At 42.5% G+C, this 27,811-nt stretch overlaps 1 protein-coding gene across 1 annotated transcript; it reads right to left on the bottom strand.

Annotated features, from left to right (window-relative positions):
• Positions 1 to 33: 33 nt before the first annotated feature.
• On the bottom strand, positions 34 to 27,811 carry SLC7A7 (solute carrier family 7 member 7). Its single transcript, XM_043986217.1, has 11 exons — positions 27,692 to 27,811; positions 23,962 to 24,044; positions 20,454 to 20,997; positions 9,358 to 9,483; positions 8,051 to 8,195; positions 3,649 to 3,772; positions 1,839 to 1,942; positions 1,540 to 1,636; positions 1,275 to 1,424; positions 801 to 984; positions 34 to 602 (listed from the first exon to the last, which is right to left on the bottom strand). The coding sequence occupies exons 3-11, from the start codon at positions 20,950 to 20,952 to the stop codon at positions 496 to 498; spliced, it is 1,536 nt and encodes a 511-aa protein (XP_043842152.1). The 5' UTR covers positions 20,953 to 20,997; positions 23,962 to 24,044; positions 27,692 to 27,811; the 3' UTR covers positions 34 to 495.

Raw genomic sequence — 27,811 nt, 5'->3', positions numbered from 1 at the left:
GAGGAAATCTTACAATGCAAATAACGAGGCCGTTGTCATCCCTTTTATTGTTATCCAAGATGGTCCTACAAGTGCCTTCTGCCCCTTTGATGGGTTCCTCCCTGATGCAGACAGAAAGCCGGGAGCATTGCTAACCCTAGTGGGGTTCCCAGTGGGAAAGAGGGATGAGTAGGTGGTACAGAATTCAGTGAGTGAAAGTTCTGGGCACCTGCTCCTCCTCCTTAGGACCTGCTAATAGGGAAACTAAGCCCAAGGCATGTTTGTTCCCACCCCCAAACTTCCATTGAAAAACTTGGTACAAGAAGTAATAAAAACAATAAATTATTCTCCATTCTCTTAAAGAATAAGTTCAAAAGGTTCTAAAGCTGTCCCAAAGCCAGATCTGGACTTGGTAGGTTGTCTTCATGGAAGGAGGATCCTATCTCTTTGGCCCTGGCCAGTAAGAAAAGGAAATTCCCTGCCTTCAGAGTCTCATAAGAGAAGTCAAGTAATTGATTAGTTGGACTTGGGGTCCTGTTGCTTGGGCATCTCTTCCCCATCTTCCAAATCCATCTCTGCAGCAACCGACATGCACAGGACCTGGAGATATCTTGTGGCCAAAGCTAGAAAGAAGAGAGAGAATGGGTCACAAAAAAGGAGGGATTATAAGGGGTGGTTAGGAGAGGAGGAATGAATCCACACACAAGAAGGCCAGTCAGTAACTTCCCTGAAGGCCAGAGAATTAGAAGCGAGTGAGATCATCGTATAGAACAAAAAGACACAAACTTCAAAATCAGGGTCAGTGGTCCCCCAGGACTCACCCACAGTTCTTCGGAGGCAGTATGGCCTTTTGTGTTCTGGCACTCTGACGAAGAAGAAGTAAAAGGGTAGGCCTGAGAGGGCAATGCCAATGCCGATAAGGGAATTGATGGTATCGCTGTAAAGAGGGACAGCCACCAGGAAGATGGTACAAAGGCAGAAGATAATGGGGAAGATCACACTGAGCTGCAAATGGAAAGTTGAACATAACATGAGATTCAATAGCTTAAGGTTCTCATCACAGCCTAGTGTTCTGAGGAAGATGACTGATGTCTGTCACTTAGGTCATCAGCGCTTCCTTTATTATGATTATTGTTACTCTCCTTGTATGAACCCCCTAGTTTCCCTCCTGTGGGGTTTCTCACATCTAGATTCCTACCTGCCTCTGAACAATGCTGGAAAATCTGTCCCACTGCCTTAAATTTCTCTTCTTAGACGTTATTGAACATTTCATAGAAACAAGGTTAAAGAATCACCTTGAGGGGCCGGTTTCGATCGGGTTCCTTCCAGCGTAAGTAGAGCTGCCCCACAATGGAGAGACCCACAAAGAACCAGTAGCTAAAGCTGTAGTAGTTGATGAGCTGGAAGATGTCCTCCACACACAAGTAGATAAGCGCCATGGCTCCCTACAGAGAAACAAACTCAGGAGTTACCAAGAACTAGACACCCAGTCTCCAACAGGACAGTGCTATTAATACTCTCTCCATTAACAATCAACCCATCATTTAGGGCAACACTTACATTGAAGAGCAGGGCTGGCACCGGAGTATATCTTTCAACATGAATCATACAGATAGCGTCAGGGAGGTGGCCTTCTCGTGAGCCCACAAAAAAGAGCCTGTTTCAGGTAGGAGAAAGGAAGTGGATTGAGGTGGGATAAAAATCAAAACCTATGGATTGCCATCAATGTATAAGGAGAGATGAGCTGGAAGCTGAATGGTGGGATCAGAATGGCAGTTACAAAAGCTAAGTACTAGAGCAGGCTGGGCCCCATAGGTCCTCCCGTCCATCTATCCCTTGCGGTCTTCTTCAAGTCTCACCTGGAAGCAGCCACAATGGAAGCATTGAGACCCCCAAAACAGGATAAGGCAACAGCCAGGGGAATTATCCAGTTGAACATTCCAAAAATTCTGTCGGCAAATGTCTACATGGGGTAAGAAGTAGGGAAAAAAGGTAGTGGGGGAAAAGAATATTATGTAAAAATCAAGGTACTATACACCGTATACCAAAATAAGGTCAAAATGGGTACATGATTTAGACATAAAGGGTGATATCATAGGGAAATTAGGAGAAGGAATAGTTTATCTCAGATCTATGGAGAGGAGAACAATTGATGACCAAGAGATAGAGAATATTATTAAATGCAAAATGGATGGTTTTGATTATATTCAATTAAAAAGGGTTTGTACAAACAATGCAGCCAAAATTAGAAGGAAAGCAGAAAGCTGGGAAACAATTTTTACCGCCAGTGTTTCTGATAAAGGCCTCATTTCTAAATTGTATAGGGAACTAAATCAAATTTATAAGAATGCAAGTCATTCCCCAAATGAGAAATAGTCAAAGGATATGAACAGGCAGTTTTCAGATGACAAAATCAAATCCATTGCCATATGAAAAAATGCTCTAAATCACTATTGATTAGAAAAATACAAATTAAAACAACTCTGAGGTACCACCTTGCACCTATCCATTTGGCTAAGATGACAAAAAAGGAAAATAATGTTGGAGAAGCTGTGGAAAAATTGGAATACTAATGCATTGCTGGTGGAGTTGTGAACTGATCCAATCATTCCGGAGAGCAATTTGGAACTATGCCCAAAGGGCTATGGGACTGTGCATACCCTTTGTCCTAGTAATCCCACTACTAGGTCGGTATCCCAAAGAGATCATAAAAAAGGGAAAAGGACCCACATGTACAAAAATATTTATTCTCTTTGTGATGGCAAAGAATTGGAAATAGGGGGAATGCCCATCAATTGGGGAATGGCTGAACAAGTTGTGGTATATGAATGAAAGAAATGCTGTAAGAAATGATGAGCAGGCAAATTTCAGAAACAGCTGGAAAGACTTAAGTGGACTGATACCAAGTGAAATGAGTAGAACCAGGGGAACATTGTACACAGTAACAGCAACACTGTGTGATGATCACTTGGCTCTTCTCAGCAGTGCAATGATCCAAGACAATTCCAAAGAACTCATGATAGAAAATGTTCTCCAAATCCAGACAAAAGAACTGGATTCTGAATGCAGACTGAACCATACTTTTTCTCCTTTTTTGCTGTTTTTTTTTTCTTTTTTGAGGTTTTCCCCTTGTGTTCTGATTCTTCTTTCACAATATGACTAATGCAGAAATGTTTAATGTGATTGTACATATTTAACCTCTATCAGATTGCTTTCCGTCTTAGGGAGGGAGGTGGGAAGGAAGGGAGGGAGAAAAATTTGGAACTAAAAATCTTATGAAAACAAATGTTGAAAACTACCTTTACATGTAACTGGAAAATAACATAATACTTTTATGATAAAAAAAAAAAGAATCCCAGGAACCTCATGCTTTCTCCCTAAATCTGATGTAACCCACTCTCCAACTGCACCTCTGAGGTCCTCCATCAAGGCTTAAAAGGACAGGGGCTGGGGCAGCTAGGTGGCGAAGTAGATAAAGCATGGGCCCTGGATTCAGGAGGACTTGAGTTCAAATCCAACCTCAGACACTTGACACTAGCTGTGTGACCCTGGGCAAGTCACTTAACCCCAATTGCCTCACCAAAAAAAAAATTTAAATAAAAAGGACAGGGGCCTATCTACCCTAGGCAAAACAAACTCCTCGCCCTCTTAATAGCCACAACCCTTTACCACAGCAACAGCATCACTGTCCATGATGTCCTTCATGTTCAACACAGTGTAATAGGCCACATTGGTCAGAATGTAGATAATGGTGACAATGGGCATGGAAATGCCAATGGAGAGGGGCAAGTTCCTACAGTCAAAGAACAAAGGATACAAGTTAGCTCGATTCCCCTATAGATAGTTAATCTCCTAATATACTCAGACTCCTCCCCTTACCACTACAGTCTTCCAAGAACAGTAGGATGGCTTGCTGTACCTCTATCTACCTTTAATGTGTAGCACTTTGCAACCATAAAGCCCTTTATAAATATGTCGTCATGATTACATTGGCTCAAGTCCAGAGGCCCTAATTCAATTCTAATAATTATAAATCTATTCATGACTAAAGAGCATTTGGGAAAGGCCATTAAACCTCCACTACAGATAGAGAATTGATGGGCTCTGGAGTACTGATTGAAACATTTTTTCCCTCACTTTTTGTTTTTTGCAACATGACTAAAGTGGAAATATGTTTTGCATGACTTAATATGTATAATGGGTATTGAATTTCTTGCCTTCTTAATGAGTGGAAGGAGGGAGAGAATTTGGAACTGAAAATAAAAAAATTAAGGAGGCAGAGCTATTACTAAAAAATAATAAAGAAAAACCCTCAGCCATACATAAATGAGAAGGAAGAATTGCTCATAGGAAAGGAAAATGTGGTTAATAGAGAAAGGGCTTGAGGCAGCTAGGTGCAGCAGTGAATAAAGCACCAGCCCTGGATTCAGGAGGACCTCAGTTCAAATCCGACCTCAGACACTTGACACTTACTAGCTATGTGACCTTGGGCAAGTCACTTAACCCTCATTGCCCTGCAAAAAAAATAATAAATAAAGGGCCAGACTACAAGATAACAGTGCAGAAGGTAGAAGCCATTTACCCAGAACCTAACACGTCCAATCTGCTAATAATAATGCCTTCCCCAAGGCACAAAAACAAGATATTTCCTAACAAACTGGATTATGAAGCTTTAGTACAGATAATACAGAAGGGCTCTAAAATGTCCTATGGAGAACTGTTAAGAATAGGAGAGAGAGCCATCCATCCTAACCAGTTTATATACTACCCTAACTAGCATCCAGGGGATTGACTAAATGTTCTTTCAAGGTCTCTTCCAGACCAACAATGCTATTGAGGACACTCTTCAAATGCTCAATGGCAATTCTTAGTCATTCCAGTTCTGTCCAGCAGGTGGAAACATCATTCCAGCCTGAATCCAGCTTGTTTCTCCTAACTGCTCCCTAATTAGGCCCTTATTATTCATTAAAAGGCCACCTTGGTGGTTTCTCAAAAATAATATGGTCTAATTTGCATATTATTTTGCATGAGAACCATGTTATTCACAACTCCAAAATGTATAAAAATGTGTCTGTCCTCTGCACCTCCAGCTTCTGTTTCAGATTGGCCACTAATTCACACTGCATTGACTGAAATGTTGAATGTTCAGACTTGGGGCAGATTGGGAGGTTTTCAATCCTACTGCTATTCAACATATTTCCCAAAGAGATCAAAGAAAGAAGAGGTTTTATGGGTACAAAAATATGTAAAGCAGCATCTAACTTTCCTGTTACTGCCAAGAGTACCACCATCCTCCTAGTCACCTATCTTCATAACATCTTTCACATATGCCCTGTTCTCTGACACTGTCACCCCCCTGGAGGCCCTCATCACCTTATACCAGGACTATTGCAATAGCCTACTGGTTGGTTTCCCTGACTCAAGTCCCTTCCCCATTCCAATCTATCCTCCATTCAGCTGTCAAATTGATCTTCCTAAACCTCAGATCTGATCATGTTACCCTTTCCCACACACACATCTCATTCAGTAAACTAGCTGCCTATTACCTCCAGGATCAAATACCCTTACTTTTAAAGCCCTTCATAACTTGGCCCCCTCCTTTTTACCTTTCCAGTTTTCTTACATCTTACTCCCCTCCACATACTCAATGACCCAATGATAATGGCCTGCTTGCCATTCCTCACACACACAACATTTTATCTCACAACTGCGTTTTCATTTTTGTTTTTGTTTTTGGGCAGGGCAATGAAGGTTAAGTGACTTGCCCAGGGTCACACAGCTAGTAAGTGTCAAGTATCTGAGGCCAAACTTGAACTCAAGTCCCTCTTGAATCCAGGGCTGGTGCTTTATCCACTGCGCCACCTAGCTGCCCCTCATAACTGCATTTTCACCAGCAGACTCCCATACTTGATACTCTCTTCATCCTCAACTCCATGTCCTGAATTCCCCAGCTTTCTTCAAGTCCCATCTTCTGCAAGAAGCTTTTCCTATCCTTCCTTATTTCTAGAGCCTTCCCTCTGAGATTGTTTCCAGTTTATCCTATATAAATTTTGTCTGTATATAGCTGTCTACATATTGTTTCCTCCGTTAGACTGTGAGCTCCTTAAGAGCTGGGACATTTTTTTTTTTAACCTTCCTCTGCATCCTTTTTTGTGGTAGCAAAGAACCAGAAACTAAGGGGCTGCCCATCATTTGGGAAATGTATGAACAAATCACTGTATATGAATGTAATGGAATACTATTGTGCCATAAGAAATGATGAAAGGGGGGGGCGGCTAGGTGGCGCAGTGGATAAAGCACCGGCCCTGGATTCAGGAGTTCCTGAGTTCAAATCCGGCCTCAGACACTTGACACTTACTAGCTGTGTGACCGTGGGCAAGTCACTTAACCCCCACTGCCCCGCAAAAAAAAAAAAAAAAAAAAAATGATGAAAGGATGCTCAGTTCACTACAATGAAACTTTAACCCAGGATTATACTGACTATTCCTTGGGGAATAGTAATCACCATTAGAAACGAAGACTGCTATTTGCCTAGGTGCCTACCCAGAGAAATGACAAGCTAAGGACTTACTGTAGTGGTTCAAAAAAAAACCAGAAACAACTGATGGTATATGAATACAGATTGAAGTATATTTTTTTTTTTAGTTCCTCTTTCTAAAGTTATTTTGTCTGTTTTCGTTCACAACCGAATATCCAGATGTTTTGTTTTTTTGGGGGTTTTTTGGTGAGGCAATTGGAATTAAGTGACTTGCCCAGGGTCACACAGCTAGTAAGTGTCAAGTGTCTGAGGCTGGATTTGAACTCAGGTACTCCTGACTCCAGGGCTTTATCCACTGTGCCACCTAACTGCTCCTTGTGGAGATGTTTTGCATGACTGTACATGTATAATTTATATTGAATTGCTTGATTTCTTAGGGAGGGGTGAGGAGGGAGGGAGGAAGAAAATTTGGAACACAAAGTTTTAAAAATCAATATGAAAAAATTGGGGTTTTTTACATGTAACTTGGGGGAAATTCTAAATAAATGAATGAATGAATGGATAGATAGATAAATAAAAAGAAAACAGGAATAATAAATCAGTGTTATAAAATGGGGATGATATAAAATATACTTCATCAGTTGTCCTAGGGGGTGAAAATAATGTATATAGCAGCAGCTAGGTGGCGCAGTAGATAAAGCACCTGCCCTGGATTCAGGAGGACCTGAGTTCAAATCCGGCCTCAGACACTTGACACTTACTAGCTGTGTGACCCTGGGCAAGTCACTTAACCCTCATTGCTCCACAAAAAAAAAAAAAAAAAAAAAAGGAAAAGAAATTATAAAAAGGGCAGTTTCAGAGAAACCTGATGAGAACCACTGCAGTGAAGGAAGCAGAATCAAGAGAACAATTTATGCAATAACAATATTGTAAAAAGCATTTTGAAAGACTTAGGAATTCTGATCAATGCAATGATTAGCTGTAATTTCAGAGGATCAGTAATAAAGAATGTTATGCATCTCCTGATAGAGGACGGATAGACTAAATATGCAGAATAAGACACACATTTCTTTTTTTTGCGGGGCAGTGGGGGTTAAGTGACTTGCCCAGAGTCACAGAGCTGGTAAGTGTCAAGTGTCTGAGGCCAGATTTGAACTCAGGTACTCCTGAATCCAGGGCCGGTGCTTTATCCACTGCTCCACCTAGCCGCCCCCAAGACACACATTTCTGAACATGACCAATATGGGAATTTGTTTTACTTGACTGTGTATATCTGTTACAAGAGTTTTCTGTAATTTTGTTTTTATTCCCCAGTGAGACTTGGTAAGGAGGCAAGAGAATTATTAATGTTTACTCATTTTTAAAATAAAATTTAATTTTTATAATATCCAAGGTTTTCAAACAAATGGATTAATTCAATGTGGGTATAAATTTGGAAAATAAGAAAAAGATGGTGGAGCCTGTAGGAGGAATATACATGTAAAGTCTATTAGAGTTTATATATACTATAAATCTCTTTAAAGTAGATGAAAAGATCTATAAAGGCAAATGCATAGAAAAATGTAAATCTGAAGTCTGTGGTGGAGCACCTACCTTTCAGGATTCTTGATCTCCTCTGTGACATAGTTGAGAGTGTCCCAGCCAGAGTAAGAGAAAAGAGCAGAATACAGTGCCAAGGCAATATTTCCCATCGAATATGAAGACCCCTCAAATGAATTCTCAAGGTTAGTTGTATGTCCTAGAATCCAGAAAATTTTGTAGGGTAGGAATTATTAAGACAGTCCAACAACCTCAAGGTGATTCAGAACAGGAGGAGAAAGAATCAAGACAATGTAGGTGAACATGACTTCCTAAGATCTTCAGAAACTTATGAAAGACAATGACCAAGCTAAAGGTCAGGAAGGGGACAATTGACAATCTCCTAAAATCCCAGATTTAGATGAAAGGGAGGTAGGCCAACCTCCTCATTTTTCAGATGAGGAACCTAAGGCCCAGAGTTGTGAATGACTTGTCCAAAACCACGCATCTAGTGATCAGCAGGCTGAGATTCAAAACCAGGATTTCTCACTCCAAATCTAATGCTCTTTTCACCACAACATGCTGCTGGGTCAGAAGAAAAGGAAGGATTGGAAGGCTCAGGGTGAGATTAGTCTAATGCAGCAGTGTCAAACTCAGCTAGAAACAGGGGCCACAAAACTACATAAGGATCCCCATGTGCCACATATTGACTTAGGAAACCATGTATTAATGGTACCTGTGCTTTGTTGTCTTTTTATTTTGTTAAATATCACCCAAATTCTTTTTTTTTTTTAGTGAGGCAATTGGGGTTAAGTGACTTGCCCAGGGTCACACAGCTAGTAAGTGTTAAGTGTCTGAGGCCGGATTTGAACTCAGGTAATCCTGACTCCAGGGCCGGTGCTCTATCCACTGCGCCATCTAGCTGCCCCCCAAATTCATTTTAATCTGGTTCAGAGGACACTCAGGAGGATTGTGGTCTACATGCAGCCCTGGGCCGCACATTTAACATGTCTGGTATAAGGGATTAATGGGGATGCTGAAGCCACAACACAACAGAAAGGCTGAGATATGCCCTAGGGTGCCAGAGTTGTGCTTTAATTTGCCTCATTTGTGGTCCCTTTTCTGGAGGAGCCTGAAGATGAAGATAAGATCTTAGATAAGAAAGAGAAGGAGTTAAACATATCTAGGTGAAGGATCTTGCTTCTAAATGGTCACACCCGAACACACCTACACCACCTAAAAAAGGGCAGGGAGGAGATTCAGGTAAGAACATTTCTACCTTTGCCTAGCGTGTAGCAAGGTACTTAGGGCCCCTGAAAAGTATGTGGATCCAAAGCACATTCCACAGCCACCCCTTTGCCAAAACCAGCCTTGCTTCTTACCCTGGCCTATTTTGACAATGCCAGCAATGATGACTGCAATCAGGGCCAGTACTTTCGCATAGGTGAAAATGTCCTGTACCATTGTTCCCCACTTGACATAAGCACAGTTAATGAAGGTTAAGAGACCTGGAAAGGGGGAAAAAAATCCTGGTTAATGACCATATCAGGGGAGGAAAGGAGTGGAGACATTAATTTCCAAGCAGTTCCCTTTGGGTGGAGATACCCATAGGGCCAAGAGCAACTTTAGGATTTCATCTCTGACCTGGGTGCCACAAGGTCTTGATCACTATCACTACCAAAAATATCTGAGCTTATGTGCAGAACCCTCATCTAGAGACCATGGAATTACCCAGTAAGGACCTATGTTCTTGCCTTCAAGTAACTTACCATCTAAATTGGGACAAACAAAAATAAGATACATTCTGATATCTCATCAGATACATGAAAGAACGACTATACCTCATTAGTGGGGGCAGCTAGCTAGTGCAGTGTTAAACCTGGAGTCAGGCAGTCCTGAGTTCAAATCCAGCCTTAGACATTTTTATTAACTGTGACCCTGAGCAAGTCTATACTTACCTCACTTTCCTCATCTATAAAATTGAAATAACAATAGTACTCCCCTGCCAGAGTTGTTATGAAGATCAAATGAAATATTTGTCAAGCAATTTGAAGGCCCCAAAGTGCTATATAAATGCTAACTATAATTATCTGTATGCCTAAACACACATTCACAGGAGAGGGCAAAAGATGGTGGAAAGAGATTGTGGTGAAATGCATAGCCAACAGATCCAATAGGGAAAAAAAAAGGTTTTGCTGCTTTTCCCCTCCTGAAGCAACATTTCTGAGGTCCCTGTTCTGACTATAATGTTACTGCTGAGTTATTTTAACCTTGATCCTTTCCCTGAGAATAGTCTTCTTGGGACTTATCCACTGTCTGAGCCGACAGGTCAAGACGTGTGACTGAGGATTAGAATCTAAGCCAGACTTCCCATGCCTGCCAGCCCCATTGCTTATTTTTCTGTAGAAAGAGACACTTGGAGCTGAGAGGGCTGCTGAGAATAGGTAGGGGGCTTTATCTCTGCTCTAACAATCATCTCAGTGGGAACAACTACAAATATTCCTCAGGCAATTCCCTAAATGTAACTGTAGAATCTTAGCATGAGGAAATCTGGTAAGGACTACAGAAGCCCTCTAGTCCAATGCCTCATTTTTACAGATGAGAAAGCTCAGAGAAGTTGTGATTTCCTTGGTAGTCCCTGGCAGAGTCCACCCTCCAGCCGAGGTCTCCCAACTCCCTCCCCGGGTACTTTCCACTTTGCCATGCTGCCTTCCTCACTATTTCCTGTAACTTTGTTAAATCTCCTGGGTCACCCCTCAGATGAAAGAGAGTCAAGGAAAGGGAGAAGCCCACACATTGTCAACAGGCAAATTGGCTCCAGTGATACAGGATGTGGAAGGAAAGAAAGGTGGAAAGAGCAGATTTGAAGGCCAGCTAAATGTTTCTTAGAATCTGTCCCACAAGTTGTGGTATATGAATACAATGGAATACTATTGTGCTATAAGAAACGATGAGCAGGAGGAGTTCAGAGAAAGCTGGAGGGTCTTGCGTGGGCTGATGATGAGTGAGATGAGCAGAACTAGAAGAACATTGTACACGGTAACATCAACATTGAGTGTTGATCTACTGTGATGGACTATATTCTTCTCACCAATGCAATGGCACAGAAGAGTTCCAGGGAACTCGTGATGGAAGAGGATCTCCAAATCCAGGAAAAAAAAAAAAAGAATTGCGGAGTATAGATGCTAAATGAACCATACTATTTCTTTTGTTTTTGATGCTGTTGTTTTTTTTCTATTTTGAGGTTTTCCATCATTGCTCTGATTTTTTTCTCTTATAACATGACTAATGCAGAAATAGGATTAATGTTATTATGTAAAGCTTGTATAAACAAAGGTTGAGAACTATCTTTACATGTAACGGAAAAAAATAAAATACTTTATTAATTAAAAAAAAAAAAAGAATCTGTCCCAGCCCCAGCCCTCCCTTTCCTTGAGTTCTCTTTCTCATTCTTCCCTTCTCTAACATAGGAAATCACCTCTGAGGATAAACTTGAGGCATCTTATTACCTTCTCATGGGCTCCCTTCCCTTGTGGGCTCCAAGGGAAAAAACAAAGTCCCATCTCTGTCACACAAGTGATAAAACTGAGTCACAAGGCTAGACTTGCCAGCCTCAGGGCACCAGGTGAGCTGAAGATTCGAAGACTTGTCCCTTGCTCAGCTCAAGGCTTTAGTTTTTTCAATATAGCAAATGAGGAATGGATTAGATGGCCTCTAGGCTCACTTCCAACGCTAATAAATCTATCATCTGGTGATTATGCACCCATCTTCCCATCTCCCTTTTTCTGTGGAGTTCAGAGCTCTATGCCACTATGACCAAAAAAACAACTGTTGTTCAGCTGAGTATGACTTTTCAAGATTATCTTGGCAAAGATACTGGAGTGGTTTGCCATATTCCTTTTCCACCCCATTTTACAGATGAGGGAACTGAGGCACGGGGTTAGATGACTTACCCAGGGTCACACAGCTAGCAAATGTCTAAGAAAGGATTTGAACTTGGGTCTTCCTGACTCAAACCCCAAAGCTGGATCCATTGCACCATCTAGCAGTGATTCTTTCTCCCCATATCTGAAAGGGGAATTTAGCTCTACAAAGGAACAGTCCTTTGTTCTCCCACCCTGCCAAAAGCTTCCCCTGACTTTTACTGTTCTAGATCTTTGCCCAATTATCTCAAGGCTCATTACTGTCCCATCTAGAAAGAAAAAACTCTACAATAAACTATCAAATCTTATCAGAAGGCTGGGCCAAAATGCAATTAGAACACTAGGCCTCACCAACGCCAAGTTAGTCATTAAGGCATGCACAATCAGGTCGGTTCCCCAATAAATGATAGGGTTCCCCCATCTTACCCTTCAGCTCACTGATCTGAATTTGGAGCTCCCTCCACCTCCCAATTTACAGATCTCAGTCATTCTCATTCAGATTCCCAGAAGATTCTCAGTCCCACCTTTCCTGTTTCATCATTTCCCCTATCCTCCCAATCATCACCAGTTCATGCCGCCTCCTCTGCCTACTTTTGCCTCTCCCTCTCTCCCCTGGGACCCTTCAGGAGATACTGCAATGTGCCAACATCCTAAGAGCTCCATGATTTTTCTGTCCTTGTCAACTAATGTATAGATTATTGTCACCCAGCTCTATACAAAAGACCCTGGGCTACCCTGGGGAATGGATCCTAATTGGAATGGATTCAAGTGACTGGCCCATTCTACCTACAGTACAAATAAAGAAGCACTAATTTTGGAAGCAAGGGTTTGATTTCAATCCTACCTTTGATACTTAACTATACATGGGACCTGAGGCAAGTCACAACCTTGAGAAGGCTAGGTGGCATAGTGGATAGAGCACCGGCCCTGGAGTCAGGAGGACCTGACAAATCCGACCTCAGACACAAACACTTACTAGCTGTGTGACCTTGGGCAAGTCACTTAACCTCAAATGCCTCACTAAAAAAAAAAAAAAAAAGCAAGTCACAGCCTCCCCGGATCTATTTCCTCATCCATAAAAAAGGAGGTTGGACTACCTTAAATATGGTATAGTGGATGGAATGCCGGATTTGGAATCAGGAAGAACTAAGTTTGAATCCTGCGTCAGACTTATTCCAATGACAAGTCCCTTAACCTCTCTGGGCCTCAGTTTCCTCCTTTATAAGATAAAGTGGGTTGGACTCATGATTTTTTTTTTTTTGGCAGGGCAGTGAGGGTTAAGTGACTTGCCCAGAGTCACACAGCTAGTAAGTGTCAAGTGTCTGAGGCCAGATTTGAACTCAGGTCCTCCTGAATCCAGGACTGGTGCCTTATCCATTGTACCACCTAGCTGCCCTGGACTCATGACTTCTAAAGTCCTTTCTAGCTCTAAATTTATGATCCATCCCTGCAACTAAAAGCTCTATAAACAATCCTCTGCATTTTACTATGGCAAATGGTAATGAGAAATGAAGGTAAATTTACACAATTCAGTCTCCACAATCCCCTACTCTCCATTCCATTGTCTGGCTCCATCAGTAGACTGAGCCCTATTCCTCTGGTCTCAGAACTCTTAATTTTGCAGGTGTGGCCCCTCATGAGCCTCAGACAATTGATATGCTTTGTGAGAACTCAGAGGAGATGGTATGTCAGCTCTGTGACCCAAATTCCTCTGCTACCATCTCACTAAATAAAGTTTATTTATTGTCATGTTACTTTGACATAAGGTGTCAAATTTGATCTCTTTGTTCAACATGTTAGACTCTTTTAAAATGAGAAAGGAACCCTATAAAATGAAGTGGGAAAGAGAGAGGACACATTGTAGGAGTGGCATAACTGGCTTTCCCCCTTTCCAAAGCTCAGCTTCCTCTTTGCCCTCATGGACATGGGAGCAGGAAGTGGGTATGGTGGCAGGAGAATGCTGACTTGATCTTTTTACTACCCCTCCCCAGGGTGGATACAGCTATGGCCAAGATCATTGCTCTCTTAAAGTGGAAGTCATGCTTTGAAGGCAGAGCCAGAGGAAGGAAGCACTTGTAGTAGAATAAAAAGACACACATTGGACTAATTCCAGAGCAAACTTGACCCCACAGTCTCACTCCTGTTTGGCAGTTCAAGTCTTCCTCAAACCTGGAGGTGCAGGTCCAGACTAGAGTGTGTCTAGGGAGTCCACTCTGGTCTAGAGAATACCCTAGAGGTCCAGTACTGTCTGGGGCCTTTCTTAGTCCAAAAAAGCCAAGTCATTTCTATCACCAACACATGCTCAGACTTCAGAATGGATCAGCAGGCTCTGCCTGCCTCAGACTTTCTCTGGAGTAGGAATAAGCTCCAGAATTCACCCTGGAAAGTTCTGGACTGCAACTTCTAGGACCACTTAACCAAACTAGAGCTCTTGGACTTCCTGTGCTTTAGCTCTATGCCCCAAGCAAGAGCCCCAAAGTGAACTGCCCTAAAGCAAGACATTAACCTGCCATTCATTCAACAAGATCTGCCACAAAACCATCCCACAACACCTGGGTTTCTTGGGGATGTGTGAATAGAGAATTGTTACATGCAGAGGAGTTAGTAGAATCACTGGACTAAAAATGAACCTAAGGGACATCTAGGTGGCGCAGTGGATAGAGCACCAGCCCTGGATTCAGGAGGACCTGAGTTCAAATCCAGCCTCAGACACTTAACACTTACTAGCTGTATGACCCTGGGCAAGTCACTTAACCCCCATTGCCTCACCAAAAAAAAAAAAAAAAAAAAGGAACCTAAAGAAACTATCCCCTGGCTCAGTTTCACTTTGAATCAAAAGTAAGAGCCATGGGGCAAGAGCCAGCTCTTCTATTAAGTACTGGGTCATAAATATGTAGGCATTTCACACACAGAGAGAGGACAGTGAAGAGGGTACAATGGCTTCTAGAGTACTCTAGAAAACTCCCAAATGTCAACTCGGGCAAAGGCTGCTTTATCCTGAAGGGAGACAGATTTCCAAAATACCTTTCAATCACCTCCATGGGAAGGTCCTATTTTCCCCCATTCTTCAAACCCAAAGTTCCCTTTGTAGAAAATGCAGCCATGTCACCCAAACTATTGACTCAAAAATAACTAGTCCTAATTTATTGGCCAGAATACAATTTGCCTGCCAATCATTTAATGACCATGTGACCACGCCTTCTGTTCCTTCCTCCCTGGGTACTTCAATCCCTAGTATACCAATCCAGAAAAACAACTGGGTGAACTGGATCTGTGTAATCAGTTTGTCCTATAGCTCTAAGTACTTTTAACCTCAGCACCATCTTTTCTGTTGCCTTACTTGCTGTGTTCCAGTTCAATCTTCTTTACTGCCCACTTATTTCCTAAGACTTCCTAAATCTCTCTTTTTTGGGGGGAAGGGAGGCAATAGGGGTTAAGTGACTTGCCCAGCGAAATATCTAAGGCCAGATTTGAATTCAAGTCCTCCTGACTCCAGAGCTGTGCTCTAACCACCTGGCTGCCCCTCTAATCTCTTAGACCCCTTCTTTCAACTACTCTAAGGGCAGAGAAAAGAAGGAAAAGAAAAGAGAATCTAAGATGGGTCTCAAGGAACATTGGTACAAGGAGGAAAGCCCTGATCCTGCCTCTTGTATGACCTGATGTGACCTTCTGGGCCTCAGGTTACTCATCTGTAAAAATGGAGTTAGTCAGACTAGATGACTTTTTTTTTTTTTTTTGCGGGACAATGGGGGTTAAGTGACTTGCCCAGGGTCACACAGCTAGTATGTGTCAAGGGTCTGAGGCCGGATTTGAACTCAGGTACTCCTGAATCCAGGGCCAGTGCTTTATCCACTGCGCCACCTAGCTGCCCAGACTAGATGACTTCTAAGTCTCTTCCAGCTCTAAATCTATGATCTGATGTGCCTGAAACTTTGTACTTCTAACCCCTCCCTGACCTCCTCCACTCAACATCCCTGGATGCCTTCATCCAAAAATCCCTCTGGAAGCTGGTATTCTCTGTTTCTAATTCTAATGTCAGCACTAGCTGACATCAGAGGATTTCCTAGCACAACCTAGAAGCCATTACCCATTTTCAGGGGGTATGTGTGTGTGTGAGAGAGAAATGCCCAAGTGTCCAAGCAAATGGTGATCCCTAAAAGACTCTTTAGGTTCAAAGTAGATCCCCGGCTAGAGGATGTTTCATTTAGGATCTTATCTAAGCCCATGGGGACCACCCCTTCCTCATACCTCTGGTTACTCAGTTTTCCAACACATGAGAAAATTCTTATGAGAATACTCCTAGAAAAGGTAACTGACTTCTCGGTGGAGGCCAGTTCAAAGGGCAGAGGCCAGCTGGGGGCCCCATGAGGCAGCTGTTCTGCCTCATGAGTCTTGTGTACATGGGGTCAGCAGTTCTGGTACAAGGTAAAACTGGATGACATCACATGCCCAGGTTCCCCTAGAGCACAGAGATCAGAAAGTCCAAGGCATAGTCTTTCAGGTCCTCTGACAGTCCTGTTCAATCCTCTTACTAAGCTGAATAGAGCTGCATTGCTCCCAAGGAGCCAGGTTTCCCACTTTAAAATAGTCTAGTAGAAAGGACATTGACTGAATCTGGAGTCAAAAGACCTAAATTCATACCCTATACCTCTAATGATTACTACCATTGTGAGCTTGGGCAAGTCTCTCAACCTCTCTGAGCCCGCTTCTTCATCTATAAAATAAGGACAAGACTAGATGACCTCAAAGATCCCTGATAGCTCTAGAACTATGGTCCTGTGACCCTAATAGTGACTGAGCACTAAGAGTGTGTAAGTCTCCCAGATAGGTGCTGTGACCATATGAGGAAATTGATGTCCCAAGCAAAGGGGGCAGCACTTCCATGGGAACACTGGTTCACCAATCTGAGATATTTCTTCACAGCAGGATGCAAAAATTCTTGTGTAGCTCCCCATGGTAAAGTGCCCTGTATATAATGGGAACTGAACAAAAGGTAGGAAAACAGGGCACTTGAAGCTGAAAAGGCACTCTCAAGGAGTTGGGGCAAAATCTGGGAAAAGAGATTGACATATTTAAACTAAGCCTTGTGAGCAAGATATAGCAGGGTCCAGGGTTGCCTGATTTACCCCCAAAGACAGACCCAAAACAATGAAGGCTGAGGAAAGGACAAAGGAATTAGATATGCAGCCACCTGGGTTCTACTTGACCTCTGTGACAGACTACCTAAATTTAAGACCATAACCCCACTAACTTAGAGTCAGAAGGAACTTTCATAGTTATTTAATCCAGCCTCTTCATTTTACAGCCAAGGAAACTGAGATCCAATGAAATTAAGTGACTTGCCCAATGTCATCCAGGTAGTAAAGGTAAGAGGTAGGATTTGAAAACAGGTCCTCTGACTACAGATTTAGCAGTTTTTCCATTGTAGCGTGAAACCTCCCTTTCCTCAGGGCATCAGTTTCTTCCTCCGTAAATTAGGAATAATTATGCTACTTCCTTCCTTGATTCAGGCCCTGTATACAAATACAGGGGATGCTTTGAATCCCCCCAGAAGAGGAGGACATAGAAGTTGACCGTATTTCATAATGGTTATAGCATGCCAATGATGGTGATTACTGCTCATGCATTACAGTCCCCGGCTCCATGCTGGGTCTTTGGATAGATTGTGGCAATGATATAATGACTCTGATCTCCCCTGTGGAATTCTCAGCCTAATTCTAGAGTGAGGCATCAAACTGTCCACTCCCAAGTCGATGTAATATAAATGGGAAATGTTTAACAAAATAAATAAAAATACAATAAAACATAGATAATGTTAATTTGTGGTTTGAGAATATTAATTTATGGTTTCCTAAGTCAATATGAGGCTGACCAGCAAGGATCTGTTTCTGTTTGAGCTTGGCATTTTCTTTACAGAGGCTAAGGTGCTGGGCTTGGAGTCAGGGTAACCTGGATTTATATCCAGCTTTAGTTGCAGGTTTACTAACTGCAGGACCACAGACAAGTTGCAACCTCTCTTGGCCTCAGTTTCTCTATCTGTACAATGAACATAATGATAACTATAGGGCTCGCCTCCTAGGGTTCTAAGAATCAAGTGAGATCAGACTGGAAAAGTTCTTTACAAATCGTAATGTGATCTGTAAGTGACAGTTGTTACTCATATTATGTCCAAGGCTAGTTCTGAGAACCTGGCAGAGACCACTTTAAAAGAGTCAATTCATGTACTTCTCAAGACTAGAAGGAACAAAGCAATACTTTTGAGGAAAGAGGATTCTTTCCTACTTCAAACTCCATCCTTTCCCAGCAGGAGAATTGTCCCCCAAGAACCTGCCTTTCTTTATGGCCCTCTGTTCCCTCCTCCTGTTCCACTGAGCTTTATTTCTACTAGGTAGTTGCTTGACACAAGAGCTAGGCATGCTGAATGCAAGAAAAATTCATAGCTGAAAGCAGAAGAAGCAGGCAGAAAAAACTCTTAAAAAGGTCATATAAGTAGTCAAGAAGCAAGAAGTCAGGAGCTATTTTGTGCAATCACAGTCTGAATCATCAAAAAAATGACATCATGATCAGTATAGTCTGTTTAAGAAAGTAAAAGGCTCTAAGACATTTTAGAAATATTCAAATTAAAGTAAAATAAGAAGTTTGGGAGCTTTAAAGGGCAATTTCCTGTCATATGGGAAATAAATTTAGGTGAGATGGTTCATTTGACATGACAATGTCAAAGAAATGAAGCTTTGTTAAGTACATAAATTCGAGGGAGAGTCAGAGGACCTGGGTTTGAAACCAGGCATGGTCCCTTACTACCTATGTGACCTTCAGCAGGCAACTCATTTACATCTCGGCCTTTCAGATTCTTCATCTGCAATTGAAGGCATTGAATTCAATGGCCTTTAAACTCCCTCCCAACTTTCAAACTATGACCTTCTCTGCTGGATTCCAATAAATACTCAAATGAACCTTCCTTACTATAAACCAGCCAGCCACAATCTCCCCAGAAAGAAACAAAGGAAACCACAGATTCCATCTAAGACCTTTACACTAGAAATTCCTAAGAATACAAGGCACAGTCCTTCAACTTCCCCCTGACTGTGGTACCCACATACAGAAGTCAGAAGCAGAGACAAAAGACACATGGAGATAGGTACATCCATAGCATAATAAGACCTAAACACAAAAAAACTCAAAACTTTGGGCAGAAGCAAAAACAGAGAGAACTTAGAAGTATGGAAAAGCTAGGACAGGAAAGTGAAAAGAGAAGCAGATAAAGGGACAGAAATGAGACTGATCTGATAGGAACAATAGTGGTCCTGCAGAACCTTGCATTCCTGCCTGCCTCTGAGGTCAGACATGGCAGCTGTACAAAAAAGGCCCCATTTCTTCACTTCCTAGCATCAAGGAGTCAGGGAGAAATGTCCCTGGTATCCCTGCATTTTGTATGTCCAAGACTGGGATGGCATTTCTCAGGGGCATAGGGAATCAGGAAATGAAAGATTACTGGAATTTCCTCCCTGCTCCTCACCCAGAGCAATGTCGATGTTATAGTAATGGTACCACTTGGAAGAGATACATAAATTCCAAGAATCTAAGACTGACAGCAGATCACAAGCCATCTATTATATGGAATCTTAATCTTTTTTTTTTGTATGTCATTGATCCCTTGAATAGTCTAGTGAACATATGAACCCTTTCTCAGAATTGTTTTTAAATTCATTAAAATAAGATACATAGGGGCAGCTAGATGGCAGGGGCAGCTAGATGGCACAGTGGATAGAGCACCGGCCCTGGAGTCAGGAGTACCTGAGTTCAAATCCGGCCTCAGACACTTAACACTTACTAGCTGTGTGACCCTAGGCAAGTCACTTAACCCCAATTGCCTCACTAAAAAAAAAAAAAAAAAAAAAAATTAGATACATAGGATTTCAAAATAAAACCAGTTATATTGAAATAAAGATATAGGTTTATCTGGGGTTAGTATGTAAGTTAGAGAGCCACCTGGTATTCAGAAAAGTTAACTGATAGCTAATTAAGAGCCAACTGCAGGGGGCAGCTAGATTGCGCAGTGGATAGAGCACCGGTCCGGCCTCAGACACTTAACACTTACTAGCTGTGTGACCCTGGGCAAGTCACTTAACCCCAATTGATTCGCTTAAAAAAAAAAAAAAAGAGCCAACCGCAGGATTTGAACTCCTTCTTTCTGACTCCAAGTCCAACACTCTATCCCCTCCACCATATTGCTTGAAGGGAAGAGGGAAGATGAACAGTAAGAAAGATAACTCTAGGGGCAGCTAAGTGGCGCAGTGGATAAAGCACCAGCCCTGGATTCAGGAGTTCCTGAGTTCAAATCCGGCCTCAGACACTTGACACTTACTGGCTGTGTGACCCTGGGCTAGTCACTTAACCCCCATTGCCCCAAAAAAAAAAAAAAGAAAGAAAGATAACTCTGTTCCTATCTCACTTCTTGCTCCCTCACCATTTCTCTTTTCTCTCAGTCCCACATCTCAGCTCTGCTACAAGCCCTTCCTTTCCATCCCAAATTTCCCTTCCCCAACAGCACTCACAGATACAGGCAGCTGCAATCAGGCGTCCAGCAACATATGGAGCAAAACAGCTGGGGAAGATCGGTTGTACCATGTAGTTGGCAAAGGTGATGGCAATGATGGCCTGGCTGGTGGGCTCAATGATAAGGAGGGAAGTCCAGAGTCGGATGAAGGCCAAGAAGCTCCCAAAGGCCTCAAGGATATAGGCATAGCTGGCCCCAGACTTCTTGATGGTGGTCCCCAGCTCAGCATAGCAAAGAGCTCCAAAGACAGAGAAGACACCCCCAATAGCCCAGATAACAAGAGAGAGACCAAAGGAAGCACTGTACATGAGTACACCTTTAGGTGAAACAAAGATACCAGAGCCAATCATGTTCCCCACAATCAGGCACACCCCATTGATCAAGGAGATCTCCTTCTTCAACTTTATCTGTTCGGGCTTTGAATTGGACTCCTTGGCCAAGGAGGACGCATCTTCATCATGCTGGGCAGCCACTTCATACTTGGTACTGTCAACCATTCTTGGAAAAAAATTAAGTCTTCACCAGCTCCTTGGCATTGCCCTCTAAGGAAGAAAGAAAACGATCCTAAAGGAATTGGCCATATGACTGATGCCTTACAAAAGCCAGAATTATCGCCATCACTCCTCTTTCCCACCCCCCCCAAATTTCCCTCTTATCTCCTGTCATGGGGCCCAGACTACCCTAGAAGTTCTCTGGGGCACATCAAAGAATCTTCTCCTTGAGAAACTAAACCAGAGGACAGATTCGCCTAGAGAGATAAGCCGAACCAGATGGGACTGAGCTAGCTTCAGAATCTCCACCCTTCATTCTGGTCTCCCTTACCCCAGGGAAAATAAATTTGGGTGCGGCTGCTGCCTTTGTGTCCTGAAGAGAGAGATGGTTTGAGAGATCCATAGCCACCCCTCACCCAATTCCTCCAGTCACCACCAGTGGGGGATGGTCCTCCCTCACTAAAGGAACTTTCCACAGTCAAATGGTCACACACACACCCTCCATCAGTCCTCTATAAAAGTACCTGCCAGTCTCCTGCTCGAGGAGATTGGTATCTCAAAGCCACATGCTTTGTGCCATACCTCCCTCCCCATGAGAAGTCCAAGGATTTCTTTCATGATTTCCCTTCCCCTCCCTTCCCTTGCCCCTAAATAAACTACCATCTTATTGTAACTGCTTTTGTGTGCAAGAGGGTGTAATTCTTTAAAGAGGAATTCCCAAGAACCCCAACCCCGTACTCAATTTCCCCCCATGACACTCCGATCAACCCCCTGTCAGTTCACCACATGGACTCTACCTTGGCTTGACTGAATCTTTGAGAGTAGAACCAATCAATCAATTAACAAGCATTTATTAAGCTCTTACTATGTGCCCAAGTGCTGAAGATACAAATGGGAGAAAGTCCATGCCCTCAAAGAGCTTACATTCCACAGAAGAAAAAAAAAATACCACCTCCTGGGAAAAGCAACTTCCTCCACCATTGAGATCAGAAGATCATAGCTTTCAAGCTAGATGGGACCTCACAGGTCATCATGAAAGTTAAGACCCAAGGGAGGTTAAGCTATTTGCCCAAATGACACAGGTAATAAAGAGCAAGAGCCAGACTTGTACCCAAGTCCTCTGGATCCAAATCCAATGTTGTTGTTTACACTGTGGCACACAATTTCCTGTAGAATAGGCCATAGAAATTATTTAACAGAGAGGAAGAATGCTTGGAGACCCCCCACACACACATTTCATGTGGGGAAGACTGAGTAAACAGAAGAACAATGATAATACTCAGAGTCCTAACAGCCAAGTCCTTCCTTCACCCATTTCTGGGATACAAGTGTAACAGCCCTGCCAAGGCATTTGAAAGGACTGTTACACAGTATTAAGCACCAACCTAATGCACAGCCCCTTCTGTCTCCATATGGAAAAAGAACCCCTAGCCTTGGTGATCTAAACCTGAGTGGTACAGAAGGTTTCATGGTACTCCTGATAAAATTGGAAGTTCTAATCATAATCCTATAATCCATTCTAGGATCAAGGAGTAACCCTTGCAAAAAAAGAATTCATAATTAAATGGAATCTCCCCCAACCAGCTAAGTCATCACCAGAGAGAGATAATGGCTATTGCCATCAACAGAGGTCCAAGAATCATGCCTTAATTCCCTGCCCATATATTACTGTCCAGCACTTAGCTCAGTGCTTGGCACACAGTAGACACTTAATACATGTTTACTGATGATTGGTAAGATGCTTTCAGAAAAACCTGTGAAGACTTATATGAGCTGATACAAAGTGAAATGTACTGTGTACAAAGGAACAGCAATATTGTAGGATGATCAACTATGAATGACTTTGCTATTCTCAGCAATACAATGATCCAAGAGAACTGTGAAGGACTTATGATGAAAAATGCTCTCCATCCCCAGAGAAACAACTGAATAACAGGTTGAAGCATATTTCTTTTTTTTTCTTTTTTTTTTTTTTAGTGAGGCAATTGGGGTTAAGTGACTTGCCCAGGGTCACACAGCTAGTAAGTATTAAGTGTCTGAGGCCGGATTTGAACTCAGGTACTCCTGACTCCAGGGCCGGTGCTCTATCCACTGCGCCATCTAGCTGCCCCGAAGCATATTTCTTTAACTTTATTTTTCTTGAGGGTTTTTTTGTCTGTTTTGTTTCACAACATAACCAATATGGAAATGTTTTACATGACTTACACATGTATGACTTCTTAAATTGTTTGCCTTCTCAAATGGGGTGGGGGGGGTGAGGAGGGAGGAAGGGAGAGAATTTGGAACACAAAGTTTTACAAATGGATGTTAAAAATTGTTTTTACATGTAATTAGGGAAAAAGAAAATGCTAAATAAATAAAAATAAATAAATGTTTACTGATTGATCGATTGTTTGATTGATGTCACTATCAAGGGAGCCCATCACTTTAAAAATACCTAGGAAACCCTAGGGGACACAGCTTTTCAAACAATAGGACTCATGTTAAGAAAGTAAGGGCCTAAAGAGGTTAAGTGATTTGCCCCAAGGTAACACAGGTAATCAGTAGCAGAGAGATGTCCTCTGAATCCAAAATCAAAGTTCTTTCCACTAAACCCTGGCTTCTTAAGCCGTGACCCCGTGTATACCTATTTTATATACCAATATACTCAAGGTCACATAAAAATTTCTTGGGTATAAAAGAGTCACAAGTGAAAAAAGTTTAAGAAGTCCTGCACTAAACCACACTGCAATTCCATCAGGCCCAATTAACAGAAAGGGACTCATTTGAATCTAATGGGGAAGGGGGAAATAAGAAGGCAGTAACATACAAAAGGGCAAGAGAGACAGCTGGAGGGAGGAACACATAGCTGGGAATACCCAAGGCAGGAGACAGCTGAGGAGAAGACAGGTGGAGAAATCACTGGGGCAAAGGAGCATTGGGAGGAAAGGGGGCTAAAGACTGAAGACCAGAAAATAGGATAGGAAATATGAGTGGGGGATGAGGAGGGGGGAAAGGCTAGAAAGTAAGACTTACACTTTTATCCTGGATGTAGTAACCCCTATGAGCCTTAGTGCTGAAGATCCAGCTAGAGTTGATCTCTTCTCGGAATTTTCAGCCTGTGAAAAAGAGAAAAGATCAACCCCAGTAAACACATAAGGAGGAAGGGGGAGGGAGGGAAAGAGAAAGAGGGAAGAAGTGTGTTGGGGGGGGAGAAGGGGGAAGTTGGTATTAAGCAAGAGTCTAGGTCCAAGGTTCACAGGCCCTTCACATCTGCAAAAGAGGTGGCCTAGGAGCTCTTCAATCAGCACTTTCTTAGATAAGACCTCTCAGGAATCCCTTTGTCAGCTTAGTCTGAGAGACAGGAGGCTGAAGGGGAGGGACAGGCAAAAAGGCTCTATTTCCTCCTGCCCTCTAAAACATGAGATCCCCTGGCCCAGTTGCAGTAAGTCAGGTAGGGTTCAAGAAAATAGGGCAGCAAATAAAGAATAAGTTCCAGTCTATATCTGATCTGCACACCTTCTCCAACCCCTGACTCTTCTCTTGCCTCTCAATAATTTTGTTTAAAGTAGAAAAATCTATGCAGTGACATAAGTTCTTTTTGAGATTTTCAACCTAGAAATATTCAAGGAAGTGTCAGCGATGTCACTGGATCTCCATGACATTGCTCAGTGGAGTGGCTTGCTTCCCCCCTGCAATACCCCCAGCAGAGCATGTTGGAAAACTGTTGACTTCCTCTCTTGACTGAAGCTGCCTCTGGTTTAGACCATTACTCCAAAGCTGAGTCATTACTAACAAGTTCAAAATATGGCCCCCAACCCCATCCCGCCCCACCCCAACACATGCCCTTTCACCCTGAACTATTCTTTAATCTCCATCTAAAGAAAGCACACCAAGACATTTAAGGTAAACAAGGACACTGCTGAAACACTTGGAACTTGTACCCTGTGTGAACTAAGAGAACATGAATTTAAACCCCACTTATAATCTCTCCTACCTAGATAACTTTGGGCAAGTCACTTCAACTCTCTGGACCTCAGTTCCCTCTTCTGTTAAATGAGGGCATTGGAGTAGATGATTTGCAAGATCCCTTCTAACTCTAAAATCTATGCCTCTTACCCTATTGATGCTTTCCTGTAGAGTCAAAGAAACTTCTAAAAAATAACAGGGATAATAAAACAATTACACTTAAATAGCACCTTTAAAGTTCACAAAGCACTCTACATCGTTATCTTACAGTTATTACATAGCGATCATAAGCTAGTTGGATAGAGCTCTATATGTGGAGTCAAGAAAATCTGAATTTAAATCCAGCCTCAGGACACTTACTAGTTTGTGTGACCTTGGCTGGGCAAATTATTTAACTTCTGTCTGCCTCCATCTATCATATGAGGATAATAATAGCACTTACCTCCCAAGATTATTGTGAGGACAAATGAGATAACATTTGAAAAGTGTTTTGCAAACTTTAAGGTACTTTATAAATGCTGATTACTAATATTATCTCATTTGATTAAAAAATAAGAGGTCGGGGACAGCTAGGTAGCACAGTGGATAAAGCACGGGCCCTGGATTCAGGAGAACCTGAGTTAAAATCTGGCCTCAGACACTTGACACTTTACTAGCTGTGTGACCCTGGGCAAGCCACTTAACCCTCATTGCCCTGCCCCGCCCCAAGAAAATGAGATCACATGAGGACTTAGCCAAAATAGCAGAAGTTTATGTCACATTTATACCCAGTCTTAAAATCTACTCCAGCTGCCACATCTCTTTTGTTAACATAGAGAACTTCACCCCACCCTAAGTGGCTCAGGGGATGGAGTACTGGGCTTGAGTCAAGAAAAACTGAGTTCAAATCCAGCCTCAACCCTTTGCTAGCTGTGTGACCTTAAATAAGTCACTTACCCTGTTTGCTTCAGTTTCCCCTTCAGTAAAATGGGGATAATACTAGCACCTATCTTGCAGGGTTGTTGTGAGGGACAAATGAGATAATTTTTAAGTGCCTGGCACATAGCTTTATTTACATATATATATATATATATATATATATATATATATCAATAGCTATATTAATGTTTAGCTATTATTCAATCTCATTTCTATACCCCTTGTCGCACTAATTCTCATTCATTGCAAACAGACTTGGAAATCAGAGTGATGAAAATCTTCATTAGATACCTTTTCACCCACAATTTTTCAAAGTTCTCAGGAAGACTTTCTGGGAGTTCACAGGAACATAAAACTTAAGTCTAGAAGGAAGAGATCTTAGATATAATCTTTTTTCAACCCCCCCCCCCATTTCACTGATGAGAAAACTGAGGTCATGAAAGGTGGAATAAATAACTTGTCCAAAGTCATACAAAGTAGTAAGTAGCAGAAGTAGGATTCAAAAGCAGATCCTGGTAATCCAAAACTAAATAAGAGACTTCTTCCCTTTATCGTGCCATGGAGAACAGTGGTCTTCAAGGAGGTATGTTCATTTCCCATCCTTTCTAATCCTCCCCCTTACCCTCTGCAAAGGTGTGCCCTAGCTCAAATAATAGAGTGGACCTACATAAAGGATAAGGAAATGTTAGAAAATTTAGGAAGGCAAATGCAGATAGTTTGATAAAAGCAATAAGCTCTTTCTTCCTAGGGCCTCTTGGCAGAATAATTCCTTACTTGGTATCCCCATTAAAGCACACAACATCCCCTAGCGGACACGTGGAGAAGTGGCAAAGAAAGACTGAATCTACTTGCTCGAGTGCTAAATTGGACAAACCAAGGCAGCCAGGGAGCACTGTCAGTCAGCTAAAGAAAAAATACCCCCTCTATCTTCAGCCCCCATTCACATGACATAACATCAGTGTACACCCAACATATAGCATTCATTCTCCCCTAGATCACTTCGTTGCTATGACCAACTGTGGCTGTCTCTCAAGCTGTCTCCTCAGCTTTCGACACCTGAAGTAGCCTGGATGGAGGCAAACAAAATCCCAGCCTACCCAGATGGTTTTGTCCTAGCCTACCTGAGGTTTACCAGAATAACTCTTCTCCCTGTGGGGCCCCAAAGAGATCATATACACTCCGCCCCAACTGCCTCTGAAATGAAGCCATTCTGGGGGCTCTGGGCAATGAAATAAACAAACACCACTCACTTCTTTTTTTGGACAGGGAGTGAGGGAAATTCCATATTGGAATGAGACCCCATGAAGTTTGGGTAATGAAAACCGACTGACTCATAAAATACAATGAATGACAGAGCTGGCAGCAAATGCCCAATTCACAAGGGTTAACCCCTGCAGCACACTTCCTCTGGGAAACCAGGACAAACACCCCTGAGTCCTAGATCCCCAACCCACAGAGTAAATGTTAGGACACACTTCCTCCCTGAGAGAACCCTGGTGCCCTGCCTCCCTGTTTCCTGGCACTAACTGGTCTGCACTGCCTCCCATAACAACAGAAAGCAAATAGCAAACATGCACTTTCTCATCAGGCTAAAGCCCCCATAACCCCTAAGCATGCAACCCTGCTCCACCCCCACCACAGTTACTTTGTTTTCTAGACTTACTGTAGCTGACAAAGACAATCTATTTTTAAAATGAAATATAAAACATGCTTTGCTCCTGTGGCCCAGGGTTCCCATTAATATGGGGTTAATGTCCCAGAGAAGGGGGCTCTGCAGGGTTGCTGAGGGTAGAGTTGTCCTCCCTTATTTTTAAGTCTCACCCTTCCTTTCTACTGTATTTTCGCTCTCTCCCACTTTCCTTTCTCTCTCACCTCTTACCTGTCCTGTGATACTTGGGCAGGTGCAGAGGAAGAAGGGGCCACCAGCAACTTCAGGTGTGGGGAGGGGTGCATTTGCTAGGAAAGGGAGGTTAGAGAGAAGGCTAATGCTGCAGCAGTC

Source organism: Dromiciops gliroides, chromosome 2 (genome assembly GCF_019393635.1).
Source record: "Dromiciops gliroides isolate mDroGli1 chromosome 2, mDroGli1.pri, whole genome shotgun sequence".
Taxonomy (NCBI): Eukaryota; Metazoa; Chordata; class Mammalia; order Microbiotheria; family Microbiotheriidae; genus Dromiciops; species Dromiciops gliroides.
The sequence above is the reverse complement of the archived record's forward strand: the minus strand, read 5'-3'. Positions and strand labels throughout refer to the sequence as shown.

Excerpts from the sequence above, each read along its gene's own strand:
- SLC7A7 (XM_043986217.1), bottom strand. The coding sequence starts at position 20,952 with ATGGTTGACAGTACCAAGTATGAAGTGGCTGCCCAGCATGATGAAGAT. Across the intron at positions 1,943-3,648 it reads ACAGTGATGCTGTTGCTGTG|ACATTTGCCGACAGAATTTT; the intron begins GTAAAGGGTTGT and ends TACCCCATGTAG. Across the intron at positions 603-800 it reads CTGCCTCCGAAGAACTGTGG|CTTTGGCCACAAGATATCTC; the intron begins GTGAGTCCTGGG and ends TCTTCTTTCTAG.